The sequence below is a fragment of the Heloderma suspectum genome, chromosome 1 (genome assembly GCF_057233095.1).
Source record: "Heloderma suspectum isolate Gila_16-S chromosome 1, 16-S_ref, whole genome shotgun sequence".
In the NCBI taxonomy this organism is placed as follows: domain Eukaryota; kingdom Metazoa; phylum Chordata; class Lepidosauria; order Squamata; family Helodermatidae; genus Heloderma; species Heloderma suspectum.
The window spans coordinates 221,576,316-221,597,789 of NC_139458.1; the positions used below are offsets into that span (position 1 = coordinate 221,576,316).

At 44.7% G+C, this 21,474-nt stretch overlaps 2 protein-coding genes across 2 annotated transcripts in view; both read left to right on the top strand.

Annotated features, from left to right (window-relative positions):
* Positions 1–14,155: 14,155 nt before the first annotated feature.
* LOC146358784 (UDP-glucuronosyltransferase 1A1-like) overlaps positions 14,156–21,474 on the top strand; it is a 37,117-nt gene continuing 29,798 nt past the window's right edge. Inside the window, exon 1 of the mRNA XM_084820089.1 lies at positions 14,156–15,032. Within this exon, the coding sequence (XP_084676215.1) occupies positions 14,172–15,032 (861 nt within the window). The 5' untranslated portion in view covers positions 14,156–14,171. The remainder of the gene's footprint in view (positions 15,033–21,474) is intronic.
* Positions 19,075–20,711, top strand: LOC146358785 (UDP-glucuronosyltransferase 1A1-like). The gene is made up of 2 exons (XM_084829609.1): positions 19,075–19,939; positions 20,644–20,711. The coding sequence occupies exons 1-2, from the start codon at positions 19,075–19,077 to the stop codon at positions 20,709–20,711; spliced, it is 933 nt and encodes a 310-aa protein (XP_084685735.1).

Here is a 21,474-nt window from a genome sequence, read left to right on the forward strand (position 1 = left end):
GTCGAGCGCAGTCAAGCCATTGGCTTTGCTCCGGCCCGCCTCGGCTCGGGCGACGGCTGATCGCAATGGCTTGTGGGAATTGCAGTTCTTTCGACTCTCACAAAGTTACCTGCGCCGCACATCGAGAAGGGCTTTACGGGCGCAATTGTTTCCACAGAAAAAAAAAAGTCCTACAGCTCCCAGCATTCCCCAGATAGCGTGGCAGGCAGGGGAATGCTGAGAGTTGTGGGCCTTTTTTCTGCCTAAACATGCATAAGATTGCGCCCTTAGCAGTGGTGATGATGAAGGAGAGGATGATGCAGATACAGAAAATACTCCCTCTTCCCCGGTACCTGCCTTTGTTGTTGTTCAGTCGTTCAGTCGTGTCCGACTCTTCGTGACCCCATGGACCACAGCATGCCAGGCCTTCCTGTCCTGCGCTCTCTCCCGGAGCGTGCTCAAGTTCATATTCATTGCATCCGTGATGCTATCTAGAAATCAACCTGCCTTTACCTCCTGCTTTGTTTGTCCCTTTTTCTTTCTTTGCTCTTCATATATATTACAACTCCAGGCAAATAACTAAATGTGTAAGCTGTACAAATAAATGAATAAATTAACAATTACTTTATAATATATTACAATAAACATAGTATTGTACACTATTAAGCCCTTTCAAACAATTTCAGAATTGTTATGGGATCATGCACAGCTTTAAATCCTTTCTTTTCTATTCAAAGTATCCTCTCTTCGGCAGTTAATCTTCCTCACCCTACCTTCATTTGCTTAAATCAATAAATGCTTCACTTTTTAGTTTTATTTGCCTCCTTCAAGGACTGCTCTGGATGGAGCCTTGCAACTGGACCTAAATGGGGTGTTCTCTTGGGCTGTGCTAACTGGGGAAGCTCAAGTAGCTGTGGTGCCTAGGAGAGCTTTTTACCAGCTTTGGCTGGTACATCAACTGTGACTGTCTGGAGAGGATGGACTTTGATTCAGTTATCCATGCTCTAGTACTATCCAAGCTGGATTACTGCAATGCACTTTATATGGGGCTGCCTTTAAAGATGGTTCAGAAACATCCTAGGTGGCCAGATCATAGGGTACCTATATTATACCAGCTGCACTGGTTGTCAGTGTGTTTCCAGACCCAATTTAAAGGCTAAGAGGGCTGCAGTGGCTTAGTGGTTAAGACGCTGAACTGCAGACTGGAAGGTCGGCAGGTCAACAGTTCAAGACCCGAGTGTTGCCTGACGGAGTGAGCTCCAGTCTTCAGTCCCAGCTCCTGCCAACCTAGCAGTTTGAAAGCAAGAAATTGCAAGTAGATAAATAGGTACCGCCTCGGCGGGAAAGGTGACAGCATTTCGTGCACCTCGGTGTTCAGTCATGCCGGCCACATGACCACGGAAGCGTCTTCGGACAGTGCTGGCTCTTCGGCTTAGAAACGGGGATGAGCACCGCACCCTAGAATCGGACACGACTGGTTGGGGACACCTTTACCTTTTTTTTAATTGGCCTTTAAAGCCCAAAATGGTTTGGGTACAGGTTAGTTGAAGGGCTTCCTCCTGCCTATGCATAACCGACCACACTTGGAGATCAGCATCAGAGACCCTACTTGTGCGTCCACCTGTAAGAGCAATTAGGCTGGCAGGCACAAGGGACGAGGCATTGCTGGTAGTAGCCCCCACTTGTGGAACTCTGTTCCAGCTGATGTTCACCAAGCCCCGTTGTTATAGGTCTTCAAGAAGGCCCTAAAGACTCACCTGTTTACCTTGCCCCATAATTGAATTAGGATTCTACTAGGGCCATTATGTATATGGTGCTATCTGAGTCTAACTTTCAGTTTTGATGTTACCGTTGTTCTTCTTATTGTTTTGTTTTGTTTGTTTATTTCTTTCATTTCTATACTGCCCAATAGCCGGAGCTCTCTGGGCGGTTAACAAAAATTAAACGACAAAGTACAATATAAACATGAAAGCTTAAAATGACAACATAAAAGTACAACCAGAATAAAACCTAGCAGCAATGCAGAAATTTAAAATACAAATTTAAAACAGCAGAACAAAAAGACTAGAGTGCTAAAATGATGGGAAAATAAAAAGGTCTTTACCTGGCACTGAAAGGAGTACAACGTCGATGCCAGGTGAACCTCTCTAAGGAGCTCATTCCACAGCTCGGGTGCCACAGCAGAAAAGGCCCTCTTCCGGATAGCCAACCACCTCACTTCCTTTGGCAGGGGCTCCTGGAGAAGGACCCCCGAGGATTAACTTAGAGACCGGGCAGGTACATATGGTACATTATTATGATCTTGTCCAGGAAGGTACATTATTATGTTTTATGGTTGTATACCACTTAGTATAAAGCTTATAAATAAGTAGATACATAAATAGCTATGCTAGTCAGTCAATTAAAGGTTTTATTGTTTCAAAGCTCACCCGTGAAGGGCAAAAATTTAATGTGGAAATAAAATATATTTAAACAAGGGATCAGGATTATATACAATTATTTGCAAAGCAAGGAACAGGTATCTCCCTCATCATCTTGCTTCTAAGATTCTCAGATTTAGCAAATAGTACAATTCTACATGTTATATACACATCTATGTCTTCAAGAAGATAGCACATGTTCTGGATCTCTGCAAAGCCTAGTCATTTAATTATGAGATCTAGGATGAATTCCTGTCATATCTGTGTGCTTAATGTGTAGCTCTTTGCAGTACAATCCTATACATGTTTATTCTGAAGAAAGTTTTATTGTATTTACCGGGATTCCTCCTAAGTAACTGTGCATCAGGGCCAGCCCTAACATTAGCCAGAGTGAGGTGACTGCTTCAGGCAACAGATGCTGGGGGGCAGTGGCAGCAGTTCCCTCGGCTATTGCTCCTGAGCCCCTGGCTGTTCCCCTCTCTTGGAGGACAGAGCTCTGTATGCCATACAGCCTGTACTGGGGCCCCTAAACAAGCTTGCTGCCCTCTGGTGTAGAGAAAGATACTAGCCCACTACCAATATTGCAGTAAGATTGAACTGCCAGACCAGCTGGCTTCTGTACATGGAATGGGGAGTGGGCACCATCTTGTCCTTTGCCTCAGGCAGCAAAATGTCTTGGACTGGCCCTGTACCAGGGATGCCATTAGGAAGGGGCACCTGGGCACAGTTCCAAATCTTTTGAGCTATGCCCCGGATCTTTTGAGCTGACCAAATTGCCATTTTTTAACATTTTCCCATTGACTTGCATTGGAAAACAGAAATGGCCATAACATTTTTAGTGTGTATGAAAAATACATGGCGTTTGGAGAACTGATAGCCTCCATGGATCTGATTAAACCTGTCCAATTTTAGAGAGTTGGGTCCAGTGGCTTTTGTGCTAGTCACAGGTAAAATTTGCAGTTTTCAAGAAAATCTGTCAAAGCAAAGAGCAATACTTTTTTTGTTCTTCCACATAAGTGCATGGAATTTGGGGGCCTGACAGCCCCCACGGAGCAGATTGAACCTGCATGGCTCTTCTTATGTTCTTAAATGGAAAGTGCCTCTAAGTATATGCAGAATGCTTTTCTTTCACCATTGAGCACTTACATTCTCCCCCTACCAATTCTATTCCCCTCCATGCAACCATCCCTCCTCATCCTACCATCCTCCAGCAACTCTTCATCAAAACAGATGTCTTGTTTTGTGCAACTCTCCTCTACCTCCTTCTTGTTATGCACAAGCTCTCATTGTATCTTCCTCCCCATACCTTAATTTGTGCCAAGACTTCACCAGGATTCAGCCAATGAGTCTGTTTTCAAAACTACGGTTAAGTTATGAAGAAACCCTGAGCGTGTACTAAATGCCTTTCCCTCACCACTGAAGCTAGAGTTCATGCAAAATAACACACACACACACAAAACATTTGTTTTGGCAGCTGACATGTAATGGCATTAGTATTTACTGTGTTTGGTAGTTGACATGTAATAGTTTTTGCTGATCACCTAAAAGCTTTCAGGGTTGGACCCAGTCTAACTTCTTTCAGGAGGGAAGTCTATAGTCAGGACTATAGAGCAGGGAAAGATTCATCTGTCAGTTTCGCCTTCTCTTGCATTCAGGTTTTTTTAAATCCCAAGTTCTTTCCCTCGTGATTATGAAGAAATGTATGAATTTGGGTAAATTCTTAACAAAAATGAACTGAAACTAAATTCTCACCCATCCTCACTGGCCAGATTCAGTAAATACAAACATTCCCAGCATGGAGAGGACCATGTTGTGCCTGCCTGCCTGCCATACAGCTGTCAGATATGAGGAGCCTGTAAAAAAAAGAGAGCGCTCTCAGACCTAATCCAACACTAACATGGCTGAATACAAAGGGATTCAAACGCAGACTTTTAAGAGTTAGGCACTTAAAGCCCAAGGCCTGGATGGACAAATTTGTCCATTTTCGTTTCTCCCGCATTCAAATTTTTAAATCTCAAGTTCTTTCTGTGCCATTAATGAAGAAATTTGTGAATGTGGATAAGTTCTTATCAAAAAGGAACTGAACAAAATCCTCACCAATTCATACTACAGAGAACACCTTGTTCCATGTTCCCACTATTTGAGCTTCTTTTGGTGGTTGGACATAAAGCACAGCCTCAGAAGATGACCACAACTTATGGACAGGTTCATATGGGAGGAGGAGGTCTTTCAGGTATCCTTGTCCCAAGCCATTTAGGGCTTTGTGGATGAGAAACTGCACCTTGAACTGGGCCTGAAAACCAGTCAGAGGCCAGTGCAATTGATATGGTCTGAGAAATGCACAACAGAAACATGCTGGCTGTAACATTTTGCACCAGCTACATTTTCTGAACATCCTTCAAGGGAAGCTCCAGGTAGTAATCTAATCAGCAGCCTAATCTGGAAGTGCCCAAGACATATGTCACTGTGGCCAGGACAGTCTTCTTCAGGAAGGGGCGCAGGTGGCACACCAGCCAAAGCTGAGCAAAGGCACCCCGGGCCACAGCACCCACATGGGCATCCAGGAGCAACACTGGATCCAGGAGCGCTCCCACGCTACGAGCTTGATTCTTCAGAGGGAATGCAACCCCATCCAGAACAGGCCGCACTCCCAACCCTGAATCAGCTTCTCTACTGACCAGCAGTACTTCTGTCTTGTCTGGATTGAGCTTCAGTTTGCTAGTCTACATGCAGACAACAGCTCAGCACTCCCACAGCCTCCTTGGCACCAGCTGAAAAGGAGAGACAGAGCTGGGTGTTGTCAGCATGTTGACAGCAGCCGGAGCCAAACCCCAGATGACGTCTCCCAGCAGCTTTGTGTAGGTGTTTAAAAGCATAGGGAATAAAAGAGTCCTGAGGACCCCACGGGCCAACAGCCAAGGGCAGAGCAATAATCCCCCAGCACTACGTTCTGTGAACACTCAGCCAAACAGATCCAGAACCACTGGAAAACAGTCCCCTCCTCCAATCTATAGCAGCCCAATGTCCCAAGAGGTCCAGAAGAACCAGCAGAAATGCATCCTCCTGTCTAGTTCTCAGCATAGGTCATCCACCAATGTGGCTAAGGCTGTTTCAATCCCAAATCTAGGCCTGAAGCCAGCTTGCAAAGGCAAGCCATAGGATGTCTCTACATTAAAGGAAATTCCACAGCCTTACCAGGCATTTGGCTTCCATTCCCTTGGCGCAATGAGGGTGTGCTCTTTCACAAGGCAGAAGTGAAAACACCACTTCCCAGCGGCTGTTCTGGGGTTCCCATTGTTTGTAATGGAACAGTGCCATCTAGTGGCTGCCAATTCCCTTTCTTTTAAACTTCCAGCTTATTTCTGTTTTTTTTTTAATGGCATGATTACCCAGGGAAGGAGCGGGAAACATCATGGAGGTTGACAACATCATGTAATGGACCTCAAACTTCTGTGAGCGGCCAATCACAAGCACTCAATAAACGGCCATAGTCAAGAGCTGCTTGTCTGTTTAGCACTGTAGTTTCTAGGCGAGCTATAGTTTCTACAGTGAACTAACAGTCAAAACTATGGTTTGTCAATTCAGACATCACATGCAATCATAGTTAACAAAAACTATGGTTTAAAAACTCACTTCAAATGATGGGTTCTGATGTTTCCAATCACAACTGATTCCGCCGCCCCCCATTCAGACACCACACCAAACCACAACATAATTTTTGTGAACCGTCCAGAGAGCTTCAGCTATTGGGTGGTATAGAAATGAAATTGGTCAATTAACTAAATAATAGTTATGCTTCTGTAGCTACATTCTGGTGTGGTATCTGTATTGTGGTTTTTATCTCATCCAGAAGTGCAGCTCTCTCTGTATGCACCTTAAATTAGCCTTTTCACTTTCCTGATCCTCTCTAGTTAGCTGTTGCATTATTGCAGTAGCTCATCATTCAGTGCTCTTTCTCCTGATGTTAGTTTGGCAAGGCAAACAATATCATGGGGCTGTTCTGGCTCCCGGAATCACACCAGATCAGGATTAACAAATGATTAACAAGAACTTGGGATCAAAGACCAGAAAGATAGCACAAGTTCTGCTTCACATTCTGTATTTCAAAGAAAACGGCGCAAACACAAGGCACATAAGGGGTTCCTTGCATTGATGACATTTTTCTGAACAGAGCAATGGCGTTTGTTTTTCATCAGCCTGACAGCTTGATCGCATGGCTTGTCTCTTTGCTCGCCATCTTCATCTTTGCTGAAAGTGAGAAACTCCTAGTGATACCTCAAGATGGAAGTCACTGGCTGAGCATGTATGATGTTGTGGAGAAGCTCAGTGAAAAAGGTCATGAGATAACAGTGGTGGCACCAGAAATTAATTTGCTCTTAAAAGGGGCAAAGCATTACAAGCGGAAAACATACGCAGTGCCATACACACAGGAGGATCTTGATGCTGAATTTCAGAAGTTTGCAACAAACCTATTCCATAAGGTTCCTTTTCTTTACACAGCTCTTCAAGAGTATCATAACAACATGTATGTAATAAATATGTTTTTTGACAATTGTGACAGCCTTCTGAAGAACAAAAAAATCATAAGGTACCTGGAAGAGAGCCAATTTGATGCACTTTTTACAGATCCAGCTTTGCCATGTGGAGTCATCCTAGCTGAATATCTTTCCATCCCTTCTGTGTACTTCTTTCGTGGATTCCCATGCAGTTTAGAGCACGCAATCTGTAAGTCTCCAAACCCCATTTCCTATGTCCCAAGATGCTATACCAGGTACACAGACCAAATGACTTTCATGCAACGCGTGGTTAATCTATTTGTTAATTCTTTAGAGACATCGCTTTTTAAGACTCTATATAACAAGTATGAAGATATTGCTTCAGAGTTTCTACAGCGAGATGTTCATCTACCAACACTTTACAGAAATGGTTCAATCTGGCTTTTGCGTTATGACTTTGTTTTGGAGTATCCCAGGCCTCTGATGCCCAACATGGCCTTGATAGGAGGCATAAATTGTGAAGAAGGAAAAGTCCTGCCACTGGTATGTCCATTAATTTTCATTGTAAAAATTTCATTAAACATGGAAAGGAAGTGCTACATCTGAATTATCATCATAATGACTGTAACATCATCCAAATAATATTACAAAACACATTAACAGATTTAGAATAAGAGCTTTGGCCATTGCGCGGTATAGAAATGAAATAAATAAATAAATAAACCAACTGGAAGACACCACTGTTAGGTGGCCAAAATATTGCCAGGTGATGAATTGTCTCTTTGTGGGACTAAACAGGTCAAAGTCTGGATGGGAGACCACATGGAAACCAATCCACATTGCTCTATGTGCCTTAGGTTGCAATCTGATATCCACTTAATTAGGAGTAAGCCCCATTTAACTCAATGGGAGTTCATGGGAGTAATTTAAAACTCCATGGGACTAGCCATGTATAGCAGTATATATGCTGGAGTGAGAACAGGATGTAAACATACATTTTGCTTGTATAAAATACAGCTAAATTCAATAGATGCATATATGTCAAGCTTCAGTAATGGTTCTACTTGTCCATTTCCAGTGCCCTTGGAGGTGCCTCCATGAGCGACTTACTCCGAGCTGGCTGCATTTGGATGTCATAAGGGATACATGACACCATGGCCATCTCGCAGCCATTCCAGAGTTTTGTGCTGAAAAAATGGTTTTTCTGAGACTACTTTTAGTCCGATTGTTTTCCTTAATTCGGCTTGTCCTCACTTCTGTTGTGGTGTGCACCACGCTCCGCATTTACTCCAGCATGATAGCCCTGCCTGGGGGTGTATCTTTCACCTCACTGACCCCAGTCAAGGGGTGTTTCCCCAGTGTTTTCCCCGCCTGTGTTTCCCCGCTGTTTCTGCCATTTCAGGGCTGGCCATCAGAGTTCTGCGCTACCTCATGGCATTTACTTCACCTTGCCTACCACTAATCTCTGGTGGCCATCCCCACAAAGTATAGGTGTGCTCTGACCAGCCTCTAGCTTTTTTTTTTTAAATTAAAGAATTAAACCGAAATAGTGCTTTTGTCAGCAGTATCTACACTTCCCCCTGTTTTTGCTATCTCATTTTGTCACTATCTCACATTTGTCCAGCAATAACTATACCCCCTATCTCACTCCCTCTGGGACAAATGCGTGATAGTGACCTACTTACATTAAAAAAAAACCTTTTGTAGCTGTGATTTTTTTAACCTTTTCTGGATGGGTGATTTCTTTCATGTCTCTATGCCTCTATCATGCATTTGCTCTATCACACAGGTGCTCTATCGTGCTATTGTGCAATTGCGGTGTCATGCCAATCCCTTGAAATCCCTTGAGAAGCACTTCCTTCTCCTTCCCCTTCCCTTGCCTAAAGACAATCAAATGTAGCTCTGGGCAGTCAGAGAGGGAGGGAGAGGGGGCAGCTGTAGGCATTCCCACCATCATTTACTGACAGGTCCCAGACTCCACAGTAGGAAAAGGATGCTATACACTTTGCCCACTGGAACAGAAGGCACCTTAGGGGCCTATACTTTGGTGGAATTGGGGGCAGGCACAGCATCAGTTTTCCCACTGGGGATTGGGACTCCCAATCATAGCGTGTTGAGTTGGGCAAGTGTGGGGATCCCCGCTTATCCATGACCATGTTCTTGTGTAGAAATCGCATGTATTTTACTTATGTAAATCACAATTTCTGCAAAATTGAGCCGTTAATAGCCCTATTTATACAAAGTAACAGGCATAAATTAGACCATTTACAACTGTAATCTTGCGTAAATGGGACTATGTACGACCACCATTTTGTAGAAATCACAGTTTACATAAGTAGCTTACTCACAATTTCTATGCAAAGTGCTGGCTTGCAGGACGAAGAGGGGCCACTCACTGACCGCCCACAGATCATCAGGCAGCTCGCCCAGCGCACTGAACAGGGGCAGGTAAGTGGTTGGGGTCCATGAGCGGTATGCAGGGCAGGCATGGGGGGGGGTGCCCATCCCTACCTCCTCTTCACCTCGTTCTCTACTGTCATCAGATTCAGGAGCATTTGCTTCCTCCTTGGACTCCGCCACTTCCTCTTTGTCAGGTTCAAGGGCCTTGTTCTTTGGTTGCACCTCATTGTGCTGTTTCAGGTCTTCATCTTGGTCCATATTTGCTGCCACCCCTTCTGTAGGTAGAGTTTCTGGCATGACCTTTTTCAAGCTGGCTGGACTCAGGCTGCTGTCTGCAGGGCACTTGTCACAGTGCACACTGCAGCTTATCAGCACTTGGCCTCTCTTGAGGTGGGGCTGATCTCCACTGCGCCCGCCATCGCAATGAATTCGGTGTCCCGTCGAGTTAAACGCTCTCGCATTAAAATGTGATGATTCACACTCACCCATTTTCCCCGTTGCAGTGCTTCATCGAATGCACAAGTTCGGTTCACACTCAAGCGCTGTGCTGTTTTCCTGCTGTTTTCCTGCGCGTGCTTGTCTGATCTCGGATGCTAAGTGGGGTCGGCCCTGGTCAGTAGTTGGATGGGCGACCGCCTGGGAATCAGGCTTCCTGCATTGAGCAGGGGGTTGTTGTATCCCCTCAAATGAGGCTAAGTTTTATCTCCTCCTATCCCCCGCTCCAGATGTTTTTTTAAAAATTCAGGCGTTATCCTCGCAGATTTGGGGCTTCTCCATGATGTTTTTTTTTCTAATTGAGGCATGATCTTCGAAGCTTCAAAGTTGTGAAGCATGTCTTCTTGTCTTCTTCCGGCTAGTTTCACAACTTCGAAGCTTCGAAGATCATGCCTCAATTAGAAAAAAAACATCATGGAGAAGCCCCAATTCTGGGGTAAAACTTAATCTCATTTGAAGGGATACAACAGCCCCCTGCTCAGTAAATTCCAGGCGGAATCCCTCTCCCATCCAAGCACTGACCGGGACCGACCCTGCTTAGCTTCCGAGATCAGACAAGCGCGCGCACATCCAGCCCTTTGCTTGTTCTGAGGAAATGGGGGCTGCTGAGGTAGCTATGTGATCAGTAGCCAGAAGAAGACATGGGGCCATCGAGAGCTGTGATTGGACAGGAGGGAAATACGAACACCGCTGCATATGGACAGGCGGGGGAGGGGACTATGACTGGATATTGTAGTGAAGGCGGAAAATCGGAGCACATCAAGGGGAAATACCAGGATATTAAGGTATTGAAAGCGGGAGCACGGAAGTGGGAAATTCCAGTTCCAATTCGAGGCGGCTACTGCATAGTGTGAAAGGTAGGCGGTGAAATCTCATTGGAAGCGAAAAAGGGTGGTATGTGTAGATCCGAGCGTGGAGAGTGCCGTAGCCTTTGATCTGGCCACTGTATCCCACCAACACTCCTTCCATTGCTCTGTCCCCCAGTTTTGACCTTTTCTCACCTGGAATGTGTGCATAGGCTTTGCACCCGAAGACTTGCAGGTGACTCACGCTGGGCTTCACACCATGCCATTTCTCGTATGGCATGACCTTGATTGCCTTTGATGGCACTCTGTTTTGCAGGTAGGTGGCTGTCATGATTACCTCTCCCCAGTACTTGTTTGGAAGACTGGAATCCATGATCATGCACTTTGCCATTTCCACGAAGTGCTATGGCGCTGTGGTCTGATGCTAAATACCTTGTTGTATCAGATAAGCTTCAGCCTTTATGTTAACGTTAAGTGGAAAGGGTCTAAACAATTGGTATTCGGAATTCCTACTGGGGGTTGCAAATAGAAGGGAGCAGGGGACTGCAACTAGCCTATCGGCCTTATGTTGTCTAGGCCTGACTTAAAGATAGATCCAGTCCCTGAGTCAAGAGATTTGGCTAAAGGATGCCTTTGAGATGTTTCCAGCTCTTTGTTCAAGGGTGGCTGTCCCAGGTGATATGGTCCATATTCCTTTGACAAGAATAGTTGTGGACAGGATTTTTGCTTTAGGTAAGGGGTAGAACAGTTGGATGATAGCTCAAGGGATTTTTTCCCATGGGCATCTGCAGGAAGGGGGCAAGGATAGTGGATAACCTGCCATTAAATCTGCATTTTACCTATGTCACTGGGACAAGCAAAATAATGGGGTCAGAACTGGTTAATCAGCAACCTCATATTTAATGCTAACCATTAACAAAGGCTGGGTGCGAGAACCAGAAGGTTACATCATGGAACCATGACCTGTTCTTCAGCTTTTTAGAAGAAGCAATACATTTATGTGTAGCAAAGAGATATATTCTGCCCTTGGAGATGGATTCTTCCTTTCGGCCTTTCCTCACCTTCACTGGTTTGCTGTATGTGTTTTCTTCGTATCTACTTCGAAAAGGGGAGGAGGCTGTTAGTGATACCTCAAGATGGAAGTCACTGGCTCAGCATGCATGTGGAGAAGCTCAGCAAAAGAGGTCATGAGGTAGTTGTGATGGCCCCAGAAATTAATTTGCTCTTTAAAGAATCAAAGTATTACACCAGGAAAACATATGCAGTGCCATATACACCAGAGAATCTTGCCCACATTTCCCACTTGTTTGGTAACCATCCTTTTGATGAAGTCTTTTTTCCTGCCTTGATTAAAGGAATATATATGAGCATGATGCATCTACTTGAGATGTTTTTCACTAATTGCAAAGGCCTTCTGAAGAACAGAGCAACCGTGCAGTACCTGGAAGGGAATCAGTTTGATGCACTTTTCACAGATCCAGCTTTGCCCTGTGGCAAAGATATCCTTGCTGAATATCTTTCCATCCCTTCTGTGTACTTCTTTTGTGGATTCCCATGCAATTTAGAGTATGCAATCAGCAAGTGCCCAGACCCAGTTTCTTGAGTCCTAAGATGCTATAGCAGTCTCAAAGATCATACAACATTTGCTCAGCGATGGTTTAACCTGTTCATGGGCTTCCTGGAGACACCACTTTTTATGGTTCTGTACGCTCAGTACCAAGAGCTTGCTTCAGAACTTCTTCAGAGAGAAGTACACTTACCAACACTTTACAGAAATGGTTCTGTTTGGCTTTTATGATATGACTTTGTGTTTGATACCAGACCTGTGATGCCAAATATAGTCTTCATTGGAGGAATAAACTGTGAGGTAGGGAAAATCCTGCCACAGGTAGGTGCTATATATCAGCAGTTTTAATCTTAGTTTTCTACTGCTATGCTCCTTGCTACTAACAAAGAAATGCTTGAAGATTTGTAGCAGTGAAGCTCTAATATCCATAGGGTCACAGGACAGAACGCTTTTGGCTATAGACAGGCAGTTATGGTACATTTTACTTAATGAAATCTGCCTGGTACCGTTGTTCTGTGTTTTTGGAACATGATGATCTTTTATTACAAGTGTGTGGCAGAATGTGTGTTGATTCTTGTTGTTGAAGGCTACTGTATGCAGTATGGCTACTGCTTTCGGATTCTTTTGTTGTGATTTTACATTTTTATTTTTTTTAATTGTTATTATATACTTTATTAGGGTATATAACCTGGCTGGCTTTGGTACTATGCACCATGACTTGGGGAGGGGACACCATATGCTGCTCCACCTCAGGCAACCACATGTCTTGGGGCAGGTGATAAGGGTCCAGCACTCAGTCCAGTGAGCTTTACAAGTGCTCAAGAGCTTCTAGCCACAGCCCTACCCGGCTGGTCTGGCCGGGCCTGAGGCGTATTGCTGCCTCATGCTGGTGCTGGTGCCATGGTTCTACTGGGTAGTAGTGACTATGGTGGGTGGGCAGGCAGGGGCTTCCCCTTCCCCTCCACGGGGAGTATCCAAACAGGGCTGTGAGCATGCTGTCTGGCACTGGTGCACCCGTGCACAGTCCCCATTTGGACTACCCCCCCACCTGCTCACTGGCCAACCAGGCGGCCAGCTGCTCCCACCTTGTGCCCAAGCTGCAGGGCTCCTGCAAGAGTTGGCCAAAATATTGCAAGAGGTCCTGTTGTGATATTTTGGCTGATTCTTGCAGGAGCCCCTTGGCTGGGGCACAAGGTGGGAGTGGCAAATAGGAGGGAGGGAGGGAGGAAGGAGGAGGAGCGGCTCCCCCCCACCTGGGATGGATCCACATGGGGTGCTGAGCACACTCTCCGGCACTGGTGCACCCATGCTCAGCGCCCGTTTGGATACTATCCCTCCTCCCCACCTACCTGCTCGCTGGCTGACCAGCTGCTCCTAAGCCCCATCCACAAGGCTCCTGCCAGTCGGCCAAAATATCGCAGGCAAATAGGAGGGAGGGACGAGGAGGCAGCAGCACCAGCTACAGCAGCGGCGCAGGTCCTTTGGGTGGGGAGAGCAGCCAATTTGCCACTCTTCCCACTCCGCCACCTGATGTGGGCGCATCATGGTAGGGCTGGCCCTGCTGCCTGCCCCTATACTAGGTCTTGGCTTAGGGAGACCAAACTTAATAGTTGCTCATCTACATAGCAGATATTTGAATTTAGTGTTATTCACTGTATTTTTCATAGCTTACATTTCCTTTTAAACAAAAATGCTGCCCTGGAAGTAACAAAACGTGCAGTCAGTAAACATTCTGTCCCCAACAAAGTATAAGCAGGTCTCATACATCATTCTAGGGAGGCCTGACTCTCACTGGCAACAGCTCTCCCCTCGGGCCAAGATCTGTCCTGGCCCCTCTACCTGGGATCCTTTAAGTGGAGAAACTGCAGATTGGACAAGGAACTTTCTGCATGCAAAGTACACGCTCGGGGCTCCAGCCCCTCCCTAAAGTTAATGATTCAGGATATAAGGGGTTGAGATAAGTATATAGCTGCTAGAACATGCTCCATCTGCAGAGAGAGACGGAGAGATGGCTCTTACGTTCCACTCCCGGGAGTATGTTGCAGTGCGCATTCTTCTCCTGTCTTTGAACGCTGTTTCTGGCGGGAAACTCCTGGTGGTACCCATGGATGGAAGCCATTGGCTTAGCATGCAATCAGTCCTGAACCAGCTCAAGGAGAATGGACATGAGATCGTTGTTGCTGCACCGGACGTAAATGTGCACATAAAACCGTCAGATAATACTTATACCTTGAAGTCATATCCAGTGCCCATCACCAAGGAAGAAATGGATAAACATCTTCAAGATTTTGCAAATGGTGTTTTTCAAGAACTTCCTTTTCTCGTTAGATTTTTTAGAACATTTGAAAGACTGAGGAAGACATCAGCTATCTTTCTATCTGATTGTGCACACTTATTACACAATCAAGAGCTGATGGATTCTCTTAAGCAGAGCAAATTTGATGCTCTTTTTACAGATCCTGCAATACCTTGTGGCCAGATAGTTGCTGAGTATCTTGGCATCCCCTCTGTATTTTTCTTGCAAGGAATTCCATGTGGTTTAGACACTGAGGCTACGCAGTGTCCAAAGCCACTCTCTTATGTCCCAAGACTGTTTACAGCACATGCAGATTGTATGACATTTGCCCAACGTGTGAAAAATCTTCTGTTCCACATGTCAGAGTTCTTCCTCTGTAGTTTTTTCTACTCTGCTTATTCAAGTCTTGCTTCAGAGGTCCTGCAAAGAGATATGACTGTCACTGAACTTTTGAGTCATGGATCTGTTTGGCTGATGAAAACAGACTTTGTGGTTGATTACCCCAGACCGCTAATGCCTAATATGATTGCAATTGGAGGGATCAACTGTGGTTGGAAGAAGCAATTATCTCAGGTTTGTAACTCTTGCTATTTTGGGGGGAGGGGGGCAATCACGATAGCAGTCAGAATTCTAGGAAGTTTTTTTATAATGGGGAGAATGATGATTTAAAGGCTTTCGAGTCAATGACTACAGTTCAATGCAGTTATGTTTATTTAAATCCTAGGGAAATCAGCAGAGATTACCTTTTCTAAGGTGGATTGCAGACATTTTCTATGAAGCTTTTCAGGAATGTTGTTTCCAGTATTTTAATAGTTGAAGGACAATTCAGATTTCAAAGTTTGTCATTTAGTAATAGATGGGAATGATATAAAAGGTTTTCCAATCACAGAAAAGTGAACTCATGGAAACAAAAAAAGAAATAACTGCACACCAACTTCATAACACACTCTCCATATCCTTTGAATTGATGTTACTTTTAAAAATAGTAATAATACTTAGCATTTATGTAGTGAGAACAAAAATATAGATTCGATAAGAGCAAAAATATACAGAATCCTTCTCTTGGATTACTTGACCTAGCACCGTCTCTTCCAAGTCTGTATTCTTTTATGATGAAAGAGTAAGAGGCCTTTTTGAATGAAACCTAAGATAGACATTAGGGCTGTGCACAGGCACACACCCCCAATCTGCTTCAGATGCCGCTTTGGATCATCTGAAGTGACCTTGGTCAGCCTCAGACCGATGCGGAGCCCTTCCAGTCCAACTCGGATCCGAATCCGAAACAAGATTCGGATACCTGGATTGTGCAGTTTTGGTGTTTTCCCCTTGACTTGCATGGGAAAACACAAATGGTCATAACTTTTCCAGGGTTTAGAATACAGGCATGAAATTTGGGGGGCTCTCTATCCCCCTGGAAAGGAGGCCACCTACACAATTTTAGACAGTTTGGCCCAGTGGTTTTTGTGCTAGGCAGAGTTAAAATCTGAGGTTTTCCAAAGAAACTCTCCAAGGAAAGCGCTGTAACTTCTCCTTGTTTCCCCAGATGTGTGTGATACCTGGGCCTCTCCCAGCCCCCCTCCGGGGTATTGCACCACTCAAAGCCCAGGCAGTTTGGCCCACTGGCGTTTGTGCAAAGTGCTGGTGAAATCTGAGGTTTTCCAAAGAAACTCTCCAAGCAAATAGCTGTAACTTCTCCCTGATTCCACACACGCACGCGACACCTTGGCCTCTCCCAGCCCCCCTTGAGGGCATCGTTCCCCCAAAGCCCAGGCAGTTTGGCCCAACGGCTTGCATGCTAGGCGCAGGTGAAATTTGAGTTTTTCCAGGAAAACTCCCAAAGCCAAGAGCTGTAAGTTCTCCCTGTTTCCATGCATGCATGTGATATCTGGGACCCTCCCAGCCCCCCTCGAGGGTATCCCATGCACCAGAGTTCAGGCACTTTGGCTCACTGGCTTTTGTGCAAGGCGCTGGTGAAATTTGAGGTTTTCCAAAGAAACTCAGAAAGCAAAGAGCCGTAACGTCTCCCTGTTTCCACTGATGTGTGTGAAACCTGGGCCCCTCCCAGCCCCCCTTGAGGGCAACCCACTTGCCAAATTCCAGGCACTTTGGCTCACTGGCTTGTGTGCAAGGCACAGGTGAAATTTGATCTTTTTTCCCGGAAAATTCCCAAAGCAAAGAGCTGTAACTTCTCCCCACCTCTGCCGCTGCAAACACCCCGAAGATGCCTCATATAGCACTGAATTGCTTTGCCACCCAGTGGACTGTTCTTGGAATAAGAAGGTAATTAATATAACTACTATGTGTCTCGTGCTTTTTCAACACTGCCTTGAAATTTGGATGTATAGTGTTGGTGGAACTACAACCTAGCACGCACACAGACACAGACACACAAGGGCTAAAGAAAAGCAGAACTACCTAAGCAAATGACGGGTGTCTTTAATTTATTGTTTTATATTTCATGTTCTTTTATAGAAGGCAGGTTAACTTCAAGAAATACAGGATGGTAGCGTAAGCGATTAGGTAACAGCCAAATCATACCCCTTTTTTTTTTTTTAAGACCTTCTTTAATTTCTGTTTTGGGAGGATCAAGACAGAGAAGAAACAGACAGTTCACTTCAGTATGGCAGGGTGGGGGACACAAACACTACACACATAGGCTGCTATAATATGTCTTTCTTTAAGGATTTAGAAAGAAAGAAAAAACTAAATGCTTGAATATGACTTAAGGGGGGGCGGGTAGGAACAGGCCCAGAAGTCTTTTTTTTTTTAATTCTAAATAGGACTGGGTTTGTAAAAATCTAACAGAGACACAGCTGACTGACAAAAACAAGAAAAAATAATGGAGAAAGCAGAACTAAGGCTTGACGTTACTCAACAAATGCAGCCTTTTCCGGAGTCCAAAATCGAGATAAACAAACAAACACAGGAATGGTGGGGAAGGGGAGAATGGCAGTAACTTGCAAGGAAAAGCTATGTTAGTTGAAAAAATATGGAAAGGAGAGATGAATCTAATCAAATACAAATAACAAATGAGTTGGAGGTACAATGATATAGGAGAAAGCGGCTGGAAGAGGTGCTGCAAAAGACACCATCCCAATGGGGACAGACGATCAAGGAGAGAGGGAAGGGTACAGTACAACCAAGCTCTTTCCTTATAAGTTAAATTCTGAGGAAAACCTAATGGTGATCAAAATTGAATACATTGAAGGAACAACTCCTAGGAATGCATGTGTGCACACACGTACAAATGACCCACACCAGCCTTCTCTCCCAAAGACACAGCTGGCGCAATGACCGAAAGCACCCTTTCGCCACAGTATATACCCTTTCCTCCAAGGCTCTCTTTGATCGGAGATGGCTAGCGTTGGTTCTGGCTGAGGGTTCCTATTCGCGGAAGCACACTCCTTCCTCCTCCTGCGCTTGCCTCCCCGCCTTCCCCCACCTTCCCGCGTCTGCTCACCTTCTCCCTCCTTCCTCCTCTTCCTCCTCATGCCCCTCCACGTGAGCATTGAGAATTTGATACATTTTGGAGACAGCCTGTCTGGACTGCTGAGGCATTCAGCAGAGCTCTGAATATACGAGGCAGAGGAGGCACTTCGTGGGCGGGGGGGGGGACTTTGCCCCGGGGCGCCTCGGTACTGCTCTGAACTGCCTCGTATTATGAGGATTTTGCTCCGAAACAGCCCGCTTTGCCTCGTTATTTGGACTTCGTAACTGGGCAGTGCACACCCTACTAGACATGCCGTAACACAGGAGCATTTCTAGGCCAGGGCCCATGAAGCTCAATCCTAAAATCTATTTCCAGTTGTCCTTTCACTCCCCACTCCATCCACTGTCACAGACCAGGACATATAGGGAAAGACCTTAGGTAAGCCTCCCCAAGTGTGCACTATGACCTCCACCCAACCCCCCTCCCCCAAACCATGGCAATTATGCTTAGAAAAAAAGCTTCCATTGGTACCAGTGGAATTTTCATTTGTAAACTAGCATACGCAAAGTTAATGCAAAATTGTGACCATGGGCCTGTGCCCCAAATGATTTAAGCACCCACTAATGCCTCTGCCATTACATATTCCACATTACTTCAGTGGAAATCCTTTGTAATAGTAAGGCCCTAAGATCCACAGAATCGCATGATAGAATCCTTTTGCCGATAGACAGGAAGTTATGGTAAACTTCACTTAATGAAATCTGCCTGGTACCGTTGTTCTGTGCTTTTGGAACATGATAATTTTTTATTACATTAAAAATGTGGCAGAATTGTATTTCAGGTGCCCTGCAAGTAACAAAAGCAGTAGTGAAACAATAGGAAGTCTCATAAGGAATGTACATTCTGTCTCCAACAAAGTATAAGCAGGTCTCATACATCATTCTAGGGAGGCCTGACTCTCACTGGCAACAGCTCTCCCCTCGGGCCAAGGTCTGTCCTGGCCCCTCTACCTGGGATCCTTTAAGTGGAGAAACTGCAGATTGGAGAAGGAACTTTCTGCATGCGAAGTACACGCTGTACCTCTGGGCTCCAGCCCCTCCCTAAAGTTAATGATTCAGGATATAAGGGGTTGAGATAAGTATATAGCTGCTAGAACATGCTCCGTCTGCAGAGAGAGATGGAGAGATGGCTCTTACGTTCCACTCCCGGGAGTATGTTGCAGTGCTCATTCTTCTCCTGTCTCTGAACGCTGTTTCTGGCGGGAAACTCCTGGTGGTACCCATGGATGGAAGCCATTGGCTTAGCATGCAATCAGTCCTGAACCAGCTCAAGGAGAATGGACATGAGATCGTTGTTGCTTCACCGGAAGTAAATGTGCACATAAAACCGTCAGATAATACTTATACCTTGAAGTCATATCCAGTGCCCATCACCAAGGAAGAAATGGATAAACATCTTCAAGATTTTGCAAATGGTGTTTTTCAAGAACTTCCTTTTCTCGTTAGATTTTTTAGAACATTTGAAAGACTGCGGAAGACATCAGCTATCTTTCTATCTGATTGTACACACTTATTACACAATCAAGAGCTGATGGATTATCTTAAGCAGAGCAAATTTGATGCTCTTTTTACAGATCCTATGACACTTTGTGGCCAGATAGTTGCTGAGTATCTTGGTATTCCTTCTGTATTTTTCTTGCGAGGAATTCCATGTGGTTTAGACACTGAGGCGACGCAGTGTCCAAAGCCACTCTCTTACGTCCCAAGAATGTTTACAACAAATGCAGATCGTATGACATTTGCCCAACGTGTGAAAAATCTTCTGTTCCACATGTCAGAGTTCTTCCTCTGTAGTTTTTTCTACTCTGCTTATTCAAGTCTTGCTTCAGAGGTCCTGCAAAGAGATATGACTGTCACTGAACTTTTGAGTCACGGATCTGTTTGGCTGATGAGAACAGACTTTGTGGTTGATTACCCCAGACCGCTAATGCCTAATATGATTGCAGTTGGAGGGATCAACTGTGGTTGGAAGAAGCAATTGTCTCAGGTTTGTAACTCTTGCTGTTTTCGGGGGAGGGGAGCAATCACGATAGCAGTCAGAATTCTAGGAAGTTTTTTATAATGGGGAGAATGATGATTTAAAGGCTTTCCAATAACTACAATTCAATGCAGTTATGTGCACTCAAATCCTAGAGAAATCAGCAGGGCTTACCTTTTCTGTTGTGTATTGCGGATATTTTCTATGAAGCTTTCCAGTATTTTACTATTAGAAGAACAACTATGATTTGAAAGTTTTTCTGTCATTTATTAACAGCCAGTAATGATTTAAAAAGTTTTCTAATAAAATTAACTCAGAGTGCAGTCCTAAAGGACTGGCACTGTTGAAACTAAGGGTTTCGAGATCAGAGCCCCCCGCCCATCCAAAGCTCCGCTGGAAGGAGACAGACAAGGTGGTTGGAATCATGGAGGTGTTTTTGCCTCCTGTTCACCTTAAAAATAATTTTAAGCTAGGCGGGCCTATCTGCCGATCTAGCTGACTTTAGCGATGTTGGAGAAATCTGCAGAAGATTCAAATGAGATCAGATTTCTGTGAATCTGACCTGTGGTTTCTGCCATTTTTTCCAAGTGATGTGGACTTGTGGATGTTTTTTTTTTTACTTTTGGGAGGGGGGATATGCACAAATGCGCAGTTGCGCAAGTGCACATTAGCTCAAGTGCACATTAGCGCTAATGCCCGTTTGCATTTTCTACAAAGTTCTTGTAGAAAAATCCAATGCTCTCAATGAGTGGACAACAGAGCGAAAGACACCTGACAATCCTTGAAACATGGATGGGACGCATTTAACAAAATCCATATATCTCTAGGTATACGGAAAATCCATATACCTTGCTGTGGGCAGTATGGAGGATGAACAGGCTTGTAGATTCACTGGATCCATGTCTTTCTTCCTGTCCCCCTCCCACCATCCCACCTTTCCTGACCCTCTTTGGCGGTTGCCATTGTGACCTCCGAAGAGGAGCTGCTGCAGAACTTTCCACTAGGTGGTAGGAGTGGAGTAGGGGAAAGCCCTGCTTGGATTCCCTACCCCACCCCCAAAGTCATAGCTGCGTCTATCGCCTCAGGGAGGAGGGGAAATCCACAATATCCTATGGCTCCTGGGACACGCTCCCAGAGACCATATTGCTGCTTTATTGGCATGTCAGTGGGGGGGAAGTAACTACACACCGACTTTATAGCATACTTCACGAATGCTTTGAACAGATCTATTACTTTAAAGAGCAATTAATAATACTTAGCATTTATATAGTGCTTTTTATTATTTTATTAGCATTTATGTGTTTATTTAAACGTTTTATATGCTGCTTTTCATTTGACTAAATTCCAGTTTGGTTCCCAATTACATAAAAATACAACAATAAAATAGAATATGTATTATAAAGCCATAAAATAAGCTATAAAAGGCAGATGAACCAATAAATAATTGTTGTAGGGTGCTTCCAGATATAACTTTTATTGTGCAATTGACCTGCTCCATTCATGTAATTATGGGAGGTCCATATGTTGTCCTCTTCCATTTGTAACTCT